General features: G+C 33.6%; 1 protein-coding gene across 2 annotated transcripts; it reads right to left on the bottom strand.

Annotated features, from left to right (window-relative positions):
• Positions 1–3043: 3043 nt before the first annotated feature.
• On the bottom strand, positions 3044–5309 carry LOC125203522 (zinc finger A20 and AN1 domain-containing stress-associated protein 8-like). 2 transcript variants are annotated; one of them, XM_048101889.1, is made up of 2 exons: positions 5173–5309; positions 3044–3821 (listed from the first exon to the last, which is right to left on the bottom strand). In XM_048101889.1, the coding sequence occupies exon 2, from the start codon at positions 3798–3800 to the stop codon at positions 3300–3302; it is 501 nt and encodes a 166-aa protein (XP_047957846.1). In that variant the 5' UTR covers positions 3801–3821; positions 5173–5309; the 3' UTR covers positions 3044–3299. The 2 variants fall into 2 exon arrangements, with proteins under 2 accessions (XP_047957846.1, XP_047957847.1); XM_048101890.2 differs by lacking the exon at positions 5173–5309 and adding an exon at positions 5021–5153.
• Positions 5310–13562: the final 8253 nt, after the last annotated feature.

Raw genomic sequence — 13562 nt, 5'->3', positions numbered from 1 at the left:
TATGAAAATTCACTTGGGCATGGTATAACCTTGTACTTGAGGTAGATTTTTATAATTTCATACTTGCAACATTTCTCTTCAATTAAAAAACTTTTATACCCTCAATGTAATAATTCGATCCTTAAATTGACAGTTGTAATTCAACATACCAACACAAGTCTTTCCAGTGTGTTTCATCCTCACAAACACTCTCTTTGGAAGTCCCTCCCTCTCTCACATGTTTTCAAAAAAAAACTTCTCGGGGTCACTCATTTTAGACTTGCATCAAGTTACACGCTTAATCCTAGAGTTCTTACGAGATGAATGGCAAAAAAGAAGATGGTATCTTGTTAGTATATGTAGCACCTATCAAATATCCTAGACTATAATCAAATATGCATTTACATATACCTATACATTCTCGGAGTTCCTCTCTTTTTCTAGTGTGTTTCAATTCATTCATACACCCTTCCATTAGTAGTAGAAGTATCCAATTGTTTGTGCCTATACACCAACGTTCACTCTTTAGGAGTTGCTCCTTGTCCATATCACCGATGATAATTTCCTACTTTTACCCAAGACCAAGACATATTACACCCAATTTGAAGGTAAATGTGCAATACACAAAATATATAATCATAATTTTGATTTATCATATTTTATCCACAAGTTTCATATAGAGTGAATATGACAGGAGTATATTATGAAGATATAGATAAATCTACTATTATCCAGACAAATACACTCTTCACTTTACCGATAATTTTATGCCATACTATATTATATCATCCCTTTATTTAGAGACACAAAAGTCAAACAATACGAAATTACTATTATTGACGAGTGAATGAAATATAATAGTTTTATTTATGTAACATAAATGAATGTTATCTATAGAACAAACAAAAGAAAAATGAATTCATTACGGAAAAGACAAAAAAACACGTAACTTTAATATTGCTATCTTGATTTACAATGCCATGCGTTATAGGGTACAATTATGAATTAATTGAACACTGCATATATGTAGGGTAGTGCAACTTATATGTAGCAACAAAATTCATAATTAAGAAAGATGCAGTGAATTTTATGATTTGCTTTTTTTATCATTAATTTTCTGACTACTTTCATTTAGTAGCATTATCGCACCCTATGATTGATTCCACATGAAAATCTGGCAAATAATTACTTACAAATATCATTATTGTTTTTGCAACAATATCAGCAGAACATATTTGTAAAATCTAAACCTTATTTTATGTCAATCCATTTATATAACAACACGTGTAATTAAGAAGTTGAACAATGATAATGGAATAGTACATGTTTTTAAAAGAAAGAATCAAAAGTTCTTTTTGTTTCACCGTGAATAAAATAACTACAGGGCATTTGATTCTCTTGTGATTGTTACAAAATAAACTAGCAATATTCAATTTAGAAAAAGTTATTTTTTGCGTTCCTTTTTATGTCTCATTGAAATCATTTAGTTACTGGAATGTGAATTCGTTAAAGTCATGTATCCATTTTTCCATATTAAATATTCATTTGACTGACAACATCAGTTTTAATATAAAATTAATAAAATTAGATTAGAGAAAGAGAGCAAAGTAGGAAAAAAAAAGAAAAGAAAAAAAAGATAGGTAAGTAGATGATATGAAGATAAAAATAGGTAAAAGTATTATAATTAATTATGAAAAACTTTGTATTTTTTGACATGAGACTAATTTTAGTGGCTTAATTGAATTGGAAACATGACACTATTTTAATTGACAAAGAAGGGAGTATATGACACGAAACTAAGCAACCAAAGTTGAATAAGTGAATCTTCGTGTTCAAAGCCTCAAATTAGTGTTAGTATTAGCAAAAAAACTCTAGAGATCATAATACTATTGAAAATAATATTATTGTGGGAAAGACTCTAGAAGATGATGGAGTAGTATTATTGAACAATTAAACAATAAAAATATAGTACTACTACTGTAGTGTAAAAGAAGGGCACCTTTTTTTTCATCTTTTTGGCTAAATTGCAAGCTGACTTTCATCGAAAATTAGGTATTCTTTTTTACATTGAAATGTTAATATTGCAGCTTTTTGGGGTGAGGATCTAAATGCCAAAAAGTTTACAGCATCCAATATATTCTTGCTCACATGACCTTACCTTCAACATATATGCAAAGTCTATTTTTGTCATATCTTTACGGATGCTTTTGTGCTATGATAATATTTAACATACCCAAAAAAAACAACAAAACACAACTTTTAATTAAAACAAAAACATTAAAGAAAAAAAAGTAATAGCACGCACTGTCCACAATTTTGTGTGTAATTCGTATACATGTGTAACTTGCTGGTATAGATGGTATTCACAATTTATAATTTATTTTTACGAAGCCTATTACAAGAAAGGATGTTTATAGTCTTTTAATTGAAGAATTACTTATAGAATATAAAGTAAATAGGAGTATGTTTTATTAATTAAAACAATGCTAGTTCAGAGAGAGAAAGTACATATTTTCTCAACAATTCACGGTCAAGACTATTGCAGGAAACCAATATGATACATTGATTATCCAACTTAATACCCAATAATACCTCGGAACAATAAAATTGAGTATTGGAAATTACTACGTACTGAATTGTAGCCCAGAAAGCCCCAATATTTTATAAGAAAACAACAAATTAATAGAAATTAGGGCAACCTCAAAATGCACATTTGTTATATATAAGGTTCAAGCTCATTTCATTTCATTTAAATATTAAGATATATGTAAGATATTAGTGAGATTCACACTCAAAGAAGATTTCACAGAAGATGAAGACCAACACTTGCAAAGAAGCCAACCAGCAGCATGTATCATCGGGTGAGAAATGGTGAAAGGCCAAACATATGCTTGCTTCGACTCCATCTGCATCATGTGGTGGTTTGATGCAGAAACACTTGCTCTTTTCGCAACACAGAGCATGATGATCAATATGCGAGTTTGAGTAGTTTTTTAAGACGAATACAGTGTGGAAGAGATGCGAATGCAATGAGCCAAGGGGCATAAAATGCATAGTAACAAGATTGCCAAGTCATGAATTTTATAATAACTTGATTTTGAGTCAGCAAATAACAACTTACACATTGGATGAACCAAGATGATGTAGTAAATGTGCAACAACTGAAAGGTTCGTAGAATGCAAGAAAACGAAACCCCAAATACCACCGCCTTACTTACCCCAGCCATCCAAGATGAACTAGACAGCTTTGAAGATAATGGCCAGGCCAACTTACACAAAGATGTACAAAGTGAGCATCATGTTTCTCTTCATGACTGCTACTAGATCTTATCCACCTTTTCAGCTTTAACAAGAGGATTTGCTTTTGCTATGGCATCCCGAGCAGCAGCCTGATAATCAAATGGGCAGGCGTGTTTGTCTGCATAGCGATGAACTGAGCAGAAGAGGTCCCCACACTTGCACTTGAATGGTGTCAAACCTACTCGCTTACAACAGATTGTGCATCTGTTCGGCCCCTGCTTCGCCTTAGGCTCTGCATTGGATGATTGCTGGGGTGCTGCCTCCAACTCGACTGATCCTGCTTCCGCACTGGCTGCATCATCGGAAACAAGTGCTTTCCAATTGCTACTTGATCCACCGTTTACAACATTCTCAATGGACGATGATGCAAGCTGGGCGTGCGATTGTTTCAGTATCATGTCCTTGTGACACTTGGAGCACATATTCATTGTCGTAGAACTCCCATAGAAGCCACAGTTGTTGATGCATAAAATAGGACCTTCTGCAGGTTGGCAACCATCATTCTCTTTGGAGGACTCCATATGTGCAAGAATCCTGTCAATCTACAATGAATGACAAGTAGCCGGGGAGGTTATAAGAGTAACATGCTCATGCAATTTCACAATAAAATAATCATGAAAACAATGAAATTCCACAAAAAATAACATATGTTCCACACTTGGACGATTATGAATTAATCTTAACCTGTTCATCTACACTCGGTTATCGAGAATGCGAGCATAAGGAATCAATATTATGCATAATTGTAATCTCAAAGTCTCCAAAAGGAAACAATAACAAGAATTTTTTTTTAACAAGTAGTTAGATCAAATAATCAAATTTAACTAATAGGAGTAGAAATCCGAAACATTTTTAGGTAAACAGTATCACACTACAGAACATCCAACCACCAGTCCACTTCAACAAACTTCAACAATAAGAGTAACAAAAAAGAGGTGTCTAAAATTGGACCACTAACATCGATGTAGCAGCAACAGACCAAAAAGTGTAACAGCACAAAAGGAATAGGATGCAGGCAATGAAGATCTAATCTACTTGATAATTGAAGGACTGTGCTTAATCATTCAGTTACCCAAGCATGCCATTCATCTCATTACAATACAAAAAAACTGGTTTACTATCTGTGTTTGAGCCATGTTTGTTGATATATGACTCATCCGTAGCACAAACAGTCAAACAAAATAGAGTATATACTAAAACTCATGAAGACTTTATAAGTACAAACCGAAACAAAATACCGCAGGGATCACACTATTATAGTAAGCTTGCCAAATTACTAAAACCCAAATACTCTTAAATAAAGAAACTAAAAGATAATAACACCTAAAAATTGAGAATTTTCCACAAAAAAACGTTCCAAAATTCTCAAATTTCTTCTTTAATCAAAATTCCTCGGTTTAAAATTGAAAAACAAAACAATCATCTAAAAGATACTCCCTAAGTTAAAGGAAAGCCATGCTTGATTTCAAAAAACAAGGAAAATCACACAGATTTGGCTTTCAGCAAATTTTTAAAAAATTATCAGGGCACCAAGATAACAAAAACTTAAGAAATAGCCCATATTAATGAACAACTCAACCCCAACAATGATAAAAACTAGAGTAAATCTTTCCACTTCTATCATAATAACTCAGCCCATGAGCCAAATAATGAAGTCTTGCAAGTCATAATTACAATAAAATGAAAAAGGGAAAGAAATTCCCAGACTTGGATCGCATAAGAAAGTAAGTTTCCAGATGACCTTGAATTCGCGTAGACTATATTTCCCCTCTAACAAGAAACCGCAAGATTCAATTTTTCCCCGAAAGAAACAAAACCCACAAGCAGATCACAACACCGTAAACGAATTTTACACGAAACTAAGAATTGGGTAAGAAAAAAGACGAAAAATACCTGGTATGATGGATTGTATGATCAAGATTGCAGTGGCGTAGGGGCTAAAAAAGAGGAGAAAGAGACTCGGGTTTGATCTTTGATCAGGCGATACTCTGCCCTTGTTTGTACCCCTCGGTAATTAAAGTAGATTTTTTATTTATAAACATTAAATATGAATATATTAGATTTTGAATTGAGAAGACAGGGATTTCATATTAAATGTTTCATTTAATTTAATCCAAAATAATACTCCCAGTCTCCCAATACTCCTCAGGTCCCGTAATAGATGTCATACTTTCCTTTTTAGTTTGTCTCATAAAAGATGTCACATTTTCTTTTTTGGAAAAAAAACTCCATCTCACATTAATAAAAATATACACCGTATTATTTTCTCTCTTCACCTAATACACAAAACAACATCAACTAAAATCTCGTGTCAATTCCTAAATGTGTCATCTATTATGGACGGAGGGAGTACGATATTAAGTTTTTAATCCCTTTTATGCGAGAAAAAAATCCCTAGTCCATGAACACCACATGCCAATCTTATTTGGTATACCTCACTAAGAGCATCTCCAACGGCGAACGTCACGGAAGTCCGACCGAGCGTCTGCCGTAGTGAAGAAAAAGGTAGGACACGCTCGTCCCGTGCGCCCGTAGGATGGGCTCGGACGTCCGCCCCACGTCCGACCGGACGTCCGCCGCTGTGGCGTAGGTCGGACGTCCCGATTTTAATTTTAATTTTTTTTAAAAAAACTCTATAAATAGGGCTCGTTAAACTTCATTTCATTCACACCACTTGTGTTGACAAGTTTCTCTCTCTAAAATCTACAATTTCATTTCTAAATGGAGTACAATAGGAACTCCTCCAACACGAGCGGAGGAAACACATCCATGTTTCCCGCCGGAAACGGAGGGAAACTTTAATGCGGGGATGAATCCCCAAATGGCAGGGATGGCAGGGATTACTCCCCAAATGTTCTTAAATATGTACAATTGGATGAGTCAGATGGGTGGGATGATGCCCGGGGCAGCGGGGATGGGCGGTACGTCGCCTAATATGGTGGGGGTGGGTGGGATGATGCCAGGGGCAGTGGGGATGGGGAGTACGCCGCCAAATATGGCGGGGGTGGGTGGGTCGATGCAGCACAGGAGCCCTCAGACACCTAGGGAATCTGTCTATCGCCCATATATAGATTTGTTGGCCGATGATTCCCCTAGTAGTGTTCCGGAGACTCAGTACGCCGGCATCGAGACTTTCTCCTTTGAGCAGTTGGGGCAGGAGTTGGGGTTATCGCCGATCCGTGAGACTCCCGATGAGGCGAAGCAGCTGCAAGGGGCAGGGGCAAAGGCAAGGCCAAGGCTAGGGGCGGGGGTAAGGGCAAGGGCAACTGGAAAGCCCCGAGCTCTTCCTCGCAATTGGGGGCAGAGGAGGAGGGTGAGAAGAGGTCGATCTGGACCGTGTGGGAAAACGCCGCGCTTGCGAAGGCCTGGGTCGGTGTAGTCGAGGATCCCTATATCGGGGCGAACCAGTATATTGATCGATTGTGGAAGCGCATTAGTGAGGCCTACCTAACACACAAACCGGCTGGGGCGAGGCCTCACACTGCCGAGCAATCCCGGAAATAGTGGGATCGGTTGAGGCCTAAGCTCAGTCGTTTTGCCGCCCTCTACCAAAACAACCTGCGCATGGCGACCAGCGGCATGTCTGAGGAGGATGTGAAGAACTGGGCCTTGGCCCAGTATCCCGACAAAGAATTGAAGTTCAAAGAGTTTGACCAATGGGAGGCCTTTCTCGTGGTCAGAGATTCGCAAAAGTTTGGTGCGGGTGTCGACTCGGGCTGGAAGCGGACGAAGATCAACTCTTCCGGTGAGTACAACAACAGTACTGGTTCGCACGAGCTCCCCGAAGCCGAGGAAGTGGCCCCGCTACCACGATCAGACTCCCGCCGTCGCCGCCGCCCGATGGGGCAAAAGGCTGCACAGCGGATGGCGAGGGGAAGCGGCAGCCGCAGCGGGTCCTTCGAGGTAGAATCGGAGGCCCTTGAAGCCCCAGATGAGTACGCTCGTCTCACCCGTGCGCAGCTAACGAAGACCCTGAGTCAGACCATGCATAGGTGGTATAGCACGCGCGATCCTGTGTACAAAAGGATGTGCAAGGATGTGGTCGACACTTGTCGGCGCGAGTTAGGAATGCCACCTATTGATGATTATGGCGTCGAGGTTGGGGGCGGGGACGTCGGAGGCGGCAGCGGCACGGGCGACGGGGACGAGGACGAGGACGAGGAGGAGTGAGAGCCGAGGGTTGTAATTTTTAACTTATTTATGTTTATTTAAGTATTATGTAATTTTTTTTTTAATTTGTATCTCCTTTAAGTATTATGTAATTTTTTTTAATGAAGTATTCGAATTTTCCCGTATTCCGTGTCGACATTTTATTTCCGTAAATTTTATTAATTCCATAAATTGAATAATTGTGAATTTAATTTTATTGCGGAAAGTCCTAGTGGGAAGTCCTAGTGAAATGTGAAGTCCTAGTGATGACGTGGCAGGAATTTTTTGTGAGAAGTCCTAGTGGCGCTATCAGAGATGCTCTAATAAGATCTTGCCGAATGGAAATGTATAACTTACATGGCCAAATGATTATAATGGCATAATATGATATTTGAAGGAAATTTTTATAATTCCCATATATAAAATGATTATCATATTGCACTAAAATAATTATCATATTGCACCACCAAATTTATTAATCGAGTGCTATTCTTTTTATTGATATGTAAAATATAAATATTATTAATTTATTTTATGGGATATTTATCTTTTTTTATTGATATATACATAAATTATTATATTTATCATTGCACACAATAAGTTTAATATATGAATGACCCTACAATGACGTTCTATTTTTTTTTTAAAATTCATCATTGTTGATATGTTAAGTTAAAATATTGATTAAAATAGTTAATAATAATAAAATGATCTGATGAATTGTATACAATAGACAAAATATGAATCTAAAGAAATTAAAATACTACTACTATTCAATAGGGTATTCAAATTAAGGATTATAATCTTATTTATCTTAATAAGAAACATCAACTATAAATTTAAAGAAGATAAAACTTTAGTAGGCATAAATATGTGGTCTTTAGTTTATAGTTATTTAACTGTAAAAAATAAAAATATAGGTTTGTGTTAAAATGACAACCCCTCTTAAAGTGACACCGTGACACCACTTATACAACAATATTATAAACGCTACACATCAATATTATAAACGCTACTCAGCAATATTATAAACTATTGCTGACCAAGAAAAATTGTTGTATAGTGTACAACATATTGCTGGCCGTCTTTTTAAGAATTTTTTTTGCAACGTGGCTTATTCGTCCACGTGTACAAATGATTGGCTAGAAATGGTGGTATAATATTATTTTAAGAGGTGGTGGCACCCTAACATGTTCCTAAAGATATAATCAATAAAGTATAAATATAGTTAAGAATATATTTACTTGAATAAAAAAAGACCAAATTTTGATACATTCTAGAAAATTATGTGATAAAGTATAAAAAATGAATAAATATGTACTCAACTAAAAAGATAGAGAAAAAAAAAGCATAATAAAAAAAAGGTGTGCATATTAAAGCAATAGTACACGTGAATTTTTTAACAAAATAAACAATTAATAATTTAATGTATCGTGTGTATATATAGCTGTATATTATATATGGAAATTATAAAATTTTCCTTAAAACATCATATTATGTCATTGTAATTATTTGGTCATGTAAGCTATACATTTTCATTTAGCAAGATCTTATTAGTGAGGTATATCAAATAAGATTGTCATGTGGTGTTCATGGACTATGAGAAACTTTTTCTCCTTTTATGCAGGCATGCATCACAATTTCTTTTCTTATGTGCCATCACAATTTCATAAAATTAAATTAAACATATTTTCTGTCAGATAAGCAATGACAACTTAAGATGTATGACATGGAAACAAATAAGTGAGATTAAATCAAACCAACGAAAAGTTATACTAGTAATAGTAATATTTAAAATTCTCACCTACTAATGTGTTACTTATTTCATTTTTTTTCCGTAGCTAAAGTTATTGTTTTATAATTTCAATAATCTACGTAATAGTACTACTATAATTTTTGTAGTTCCTCGGCCCAAGATATAAAAGCCCGATGTTGGTAGTAATCCGGTTATAAAATAAGTACAATTATCAGTTTGGGCTCTTCCCAATCTTGGGCTTAATATAATATGAATATTGTTATACTACCTCCGTCTCTTACAAATAGAAAGTAAAAATTATTTTCATTTTGGTACGTTCTTTCTATTTTAGGAAATAGACCCTCCAATCCATTAATACTAGTTCAATTACTTTTTACGTCCTCTCTCTTATGTAACTCACTTTTATTTTCATCTCTCTTGTTTTACTAATTCTTTTCTCTTACTTTATCATTTGTGTATTAAAATCTGTGTCGTTTCAAATGTTTTTATTTTTTAAATACGGAGATAGAACTATGCAAACGTATCTAAACTTATTTGTAAGCTATGTCGTATCATAAGTTATCTAGCCTGCTCCCTTCATTTTTGTGGTGATACCCATGGATAAGAAATTTTTTCGAAATTACAGTTTTATCTAACCTTATTTTAATTAGGTTATCAACTCCAATAACAGTTTTATCTAACTTTATTTTAATGAGGTTATCAACTCCAATAACAGTTTTATCTAACTTCATTTTAATGAGGTTATCAACTCCAATGACTAATTATAACTTATTTTTATACTTATTATAATATCTTATAAGAACTAATATCTTAAAAGGGTTGATGAGCTATCAAAAAAATTTAGATAATATAGCCTATATACTACAGAGAGAATTTTGAGTGAAAAGTGTAAGTTTTAAAATTAGCTATATTTGAGAGATGATGTTGGAAGGGTAGGAAAATGATAATTTACGTTAAATTTAATTCTATAAATGGTTGTTGCTTACTACTCCATATTATGTAAAATAAATTTGGGTTGAATAATTTATTTTTTGAATAGCTTAAAAATGTTTTGAACTTATTTCCACCACTCACGTTTTTGAGAGTTTATAAAAGCATATGTAACTGCGTCGCTGTGTTCCGATCCGGAAAATGGAATAGCATCAACAGTTGTACATGTTGCGTGCGTGGTGTGTCCTGTCTTGGCAGGTTCCGCGATGGAGGGGTGAGGCGGTGGTTCCTCCTCCCGTCTGGCCCCTCTCGTCCAACGATGTCACGGAGTGATGATGAAGCCCACTCGCAGGCATGCGCGTAGGCTTGGTGTTGCCCTTTTCTATTTTTCAAATAAAAATGACTTTTAAATTCAAAATTTATCACACTATTCAAAACATATCAATATAGTACTTCCTTCGTCCCATCGAAGATGACACACTTTCATTTTTGGTTTGCCCCATCCAAGATGGGCTATCACTAAAAATAGAAGCTCATTTATCTCTATTTTATAGCCTTTCTTTTACTTTATTCTCTCCACCTAACACACAAATTAAAAATTCATAAAATCCCATGGCGCTTAAGGAAGGGGTCATTATTTTTTGGGAAGGAGGGAGTATCATCCAACGGAAATTTCGCCTTTTTTATTTTTTGAGGGAACATTTTTTTAGTACATCAACTATCCTAAATGAGCAAATTTAGTGCGTAACATTTCATAATACCTTTGAGGTCCATCAACTATAAGTTAATATCAATTGTACTACTTTTTTGCAATTTCCAATATTTTCATGACCAAAGTACCCTTAAGGCCATGAAGGGCAATTCAATCTATTTACTCTCTCATTTTCATTAAAGTATGTAATTTATTTTTCTTTCTTTATTCATCCACTTTCTTCTTTCTTCTAATTTATTGGGATTAAGTTTAATAGTTTCTTATACTATTATTATTAATATATACCATACCTTATTTAATATTTTGATATTACTTTCTAGTGCTAGTTAATACTTTTACATGGTTACATTCTCAAGTATTTAGATAAAATTAAGGTAAACATTATTTTTAATGAATCTCATAATTGTATTAAACTGAAAATTTAAGTTAATCATAATAAAAAATATATACTACATTGAAATAAAAATGAAAATATTAACTTATAGTTGATTGCCCTCAAGGTCTTAAGGGTACGTACTTTGGTCATGAAAATATTTAAAATAGCCAAAAAGTAGTTGAATTGATATTAACTTATAATTGATGGACCTCAAAAGATATTATGAAATGTTACGGATCAAATTTGCTCATTTAGGATAGTTGATGTACTAAAAAAAGATGTTCCCTCTTATTTTTTTTTTCGTTGAGATACATTCGATACTCATCTATAAAGATCTCAATCAACCCACATTTTTTTTCACAGTAAAACATTTTTTCGCACAATTTCTCCCTATCTTGTTGCTTCCCATCTTTTATTGAGCATTTACATTTCTAGTTTCTCTTTATTACTCAGTTGTATTTATGAGTGATAAAAGATTGCAAAATTGACTGGGCAGCCTCTTTGCTGCACTTACATATTGTTATGTTTTAAATTGATACCTACGTGGAATTAGGCAAACTGAATTAGATAAAATAGAAATATATGTGGCAATTAAAGAATGGTAGATATCTATATATGTATTTTAGTAAAAATAATATTATGGGTTTATTTGGGATTTGTAGCATTGAAAGATATATCTATATGTACCAAAATTTCACAAGTTAAAGATAGATTCCTTCAGAAAACATGCATATCAGAATTTGCCAATTTGAATAAGTATGAATGCGACCGCAGAAAATAAACCCATATTCAATTTTGGACAAATCGAATAACGACCATATTCCATTTCACTAGTTAAATAGTAGTACTATGTTCCAATCTTCCATGGCAAATAAATCATTTCACCCATCATCTTTATATTTTGTCTGTATTATGTTTATGCAATAAGACCACATTTGCGTGAAAAAACAATTGGGATTTATTTGTTATTAAGATAAGATAAGCTAACCTACTCAATTATAATTAGGAGTGCTGGTGGAAAAAAGAGAAATAAAAAGGGGAGCAAGACTTGTTTTCCTTGTGCCCCCACTTAACATTAATATATATGATGATTTGTTTTCTTGAGAATGTGACATTTTACCTCAATTGATATGGTAGGCTGGGCTGGATTGGATTCCCTCGTCCATTCATTATATTTTTGAATATTATAACTGTAGTATTTCAAAATGGACCAAATTCAAAAAATACAAAATACCACTTCAATTTAATACAACTAGAATAGTATTATTGATCCTTAAAAAAACCAGATTTTACGTTGAATAATATAATTTTTATACAGACTTACTATTTAATTCAAAATTATTATTGATCATAGATTTATTATTTGATTTGATTTGATTTGGGAGATGCAGAAGTTTGATCCCTACACATTCACGCTGAAAAAGACAACCCCCCCCCCCCCCCTCACTTTCTTGATTGAAGAAAGAAGTAATTACTTTGATCTTCAAAGTCCCATTTTTCTTTTTCCATTCGCATGTTGATAAATACTGTATGTTATTTCACTATTAATATTAATAAGTAAATTCATATTTTACTTGTAATTCACAACACTCACATTTTATTATACAATCACTTTATCAAATAAGATTATATTTCATTAACCTTTTTAGTAGTACTTTTTGAACTATATGAATAGTACTCACTCCCTCCGTTCTATAATAGATGGCACACTTAGGGAATAACACGAGATTTTAGGAGATGTTGTTTTGTGTAATAGATGGAGAGAGAAAATAGTATATTCATATTAGAGGGAGCTTTTTCCATAAAAGGAAATGTGACATCTTTTGTGGGACAAACTAAAAAGGAAAGTGTGACATCTACTATGGGACGGAGGGAGTGTCTAATCTTTCACTTTCACACATAAATGGTACATGATCTTTATTTTATATCGTTTTTGGTACCTATAAATCACATTTTTGGTACTTGATGCAATTTTCATTCCAAAATGTCATATAAACAAATACATTTTCCCATTTGTGCCATAGAGGATATTTTGGGCATACACAAAACTAGTACCAAAAGTGATTATAATATCTTCTCTCATTCTCCTCACTCTTTATACTATTATTATTAATCAATATTAATATTATTATTTTAATATTATAAATTAATAGTTAATTTATATTTTAATATCACTCAAACATACTACTTAATTATAGTTATAATTATATTTAAATATAAAATAATAATATTATTATATTACTAAAAACTAGGAGTAGTAATTAATAAATAATTATAGTATAATTATTTAAATTATGAATCATATAATATTATATAATAATTATTAATTATTATTAATTTATATTAAGTTAATAATTAAT

The sequence above is a fragment of the Salvia hispanica genome, chromosome 6 (assembly GCF_029641045.1).
Source record: "Salvia hispanica isolate PSC_SH4W2 chromosome 6, Shi_PSC_v1, whole genome shotgun sequence".
Lineage (NCBI taxonomy): Eukaryota > Viridiplantae > Streptophyta > Magnoliopsida > Lamiales > Lamiaceae > Salvia > Salvia hispanica.
Note: the sequence above shows the minus strand (reverse complement) of the source record. Positions and strands in the feature narration are given on the sequence as shown.

Bases quoted from the DNA above. Each gene is read 5' to 3' on its own strand.
- LOC125203522 (XM_048101889.1), bottom strand. From the start codon at position 3,800: ATGGAGTCCTCCAAAGAGAATGATGGTTGCCAACCTGCAGAAGGTCCT.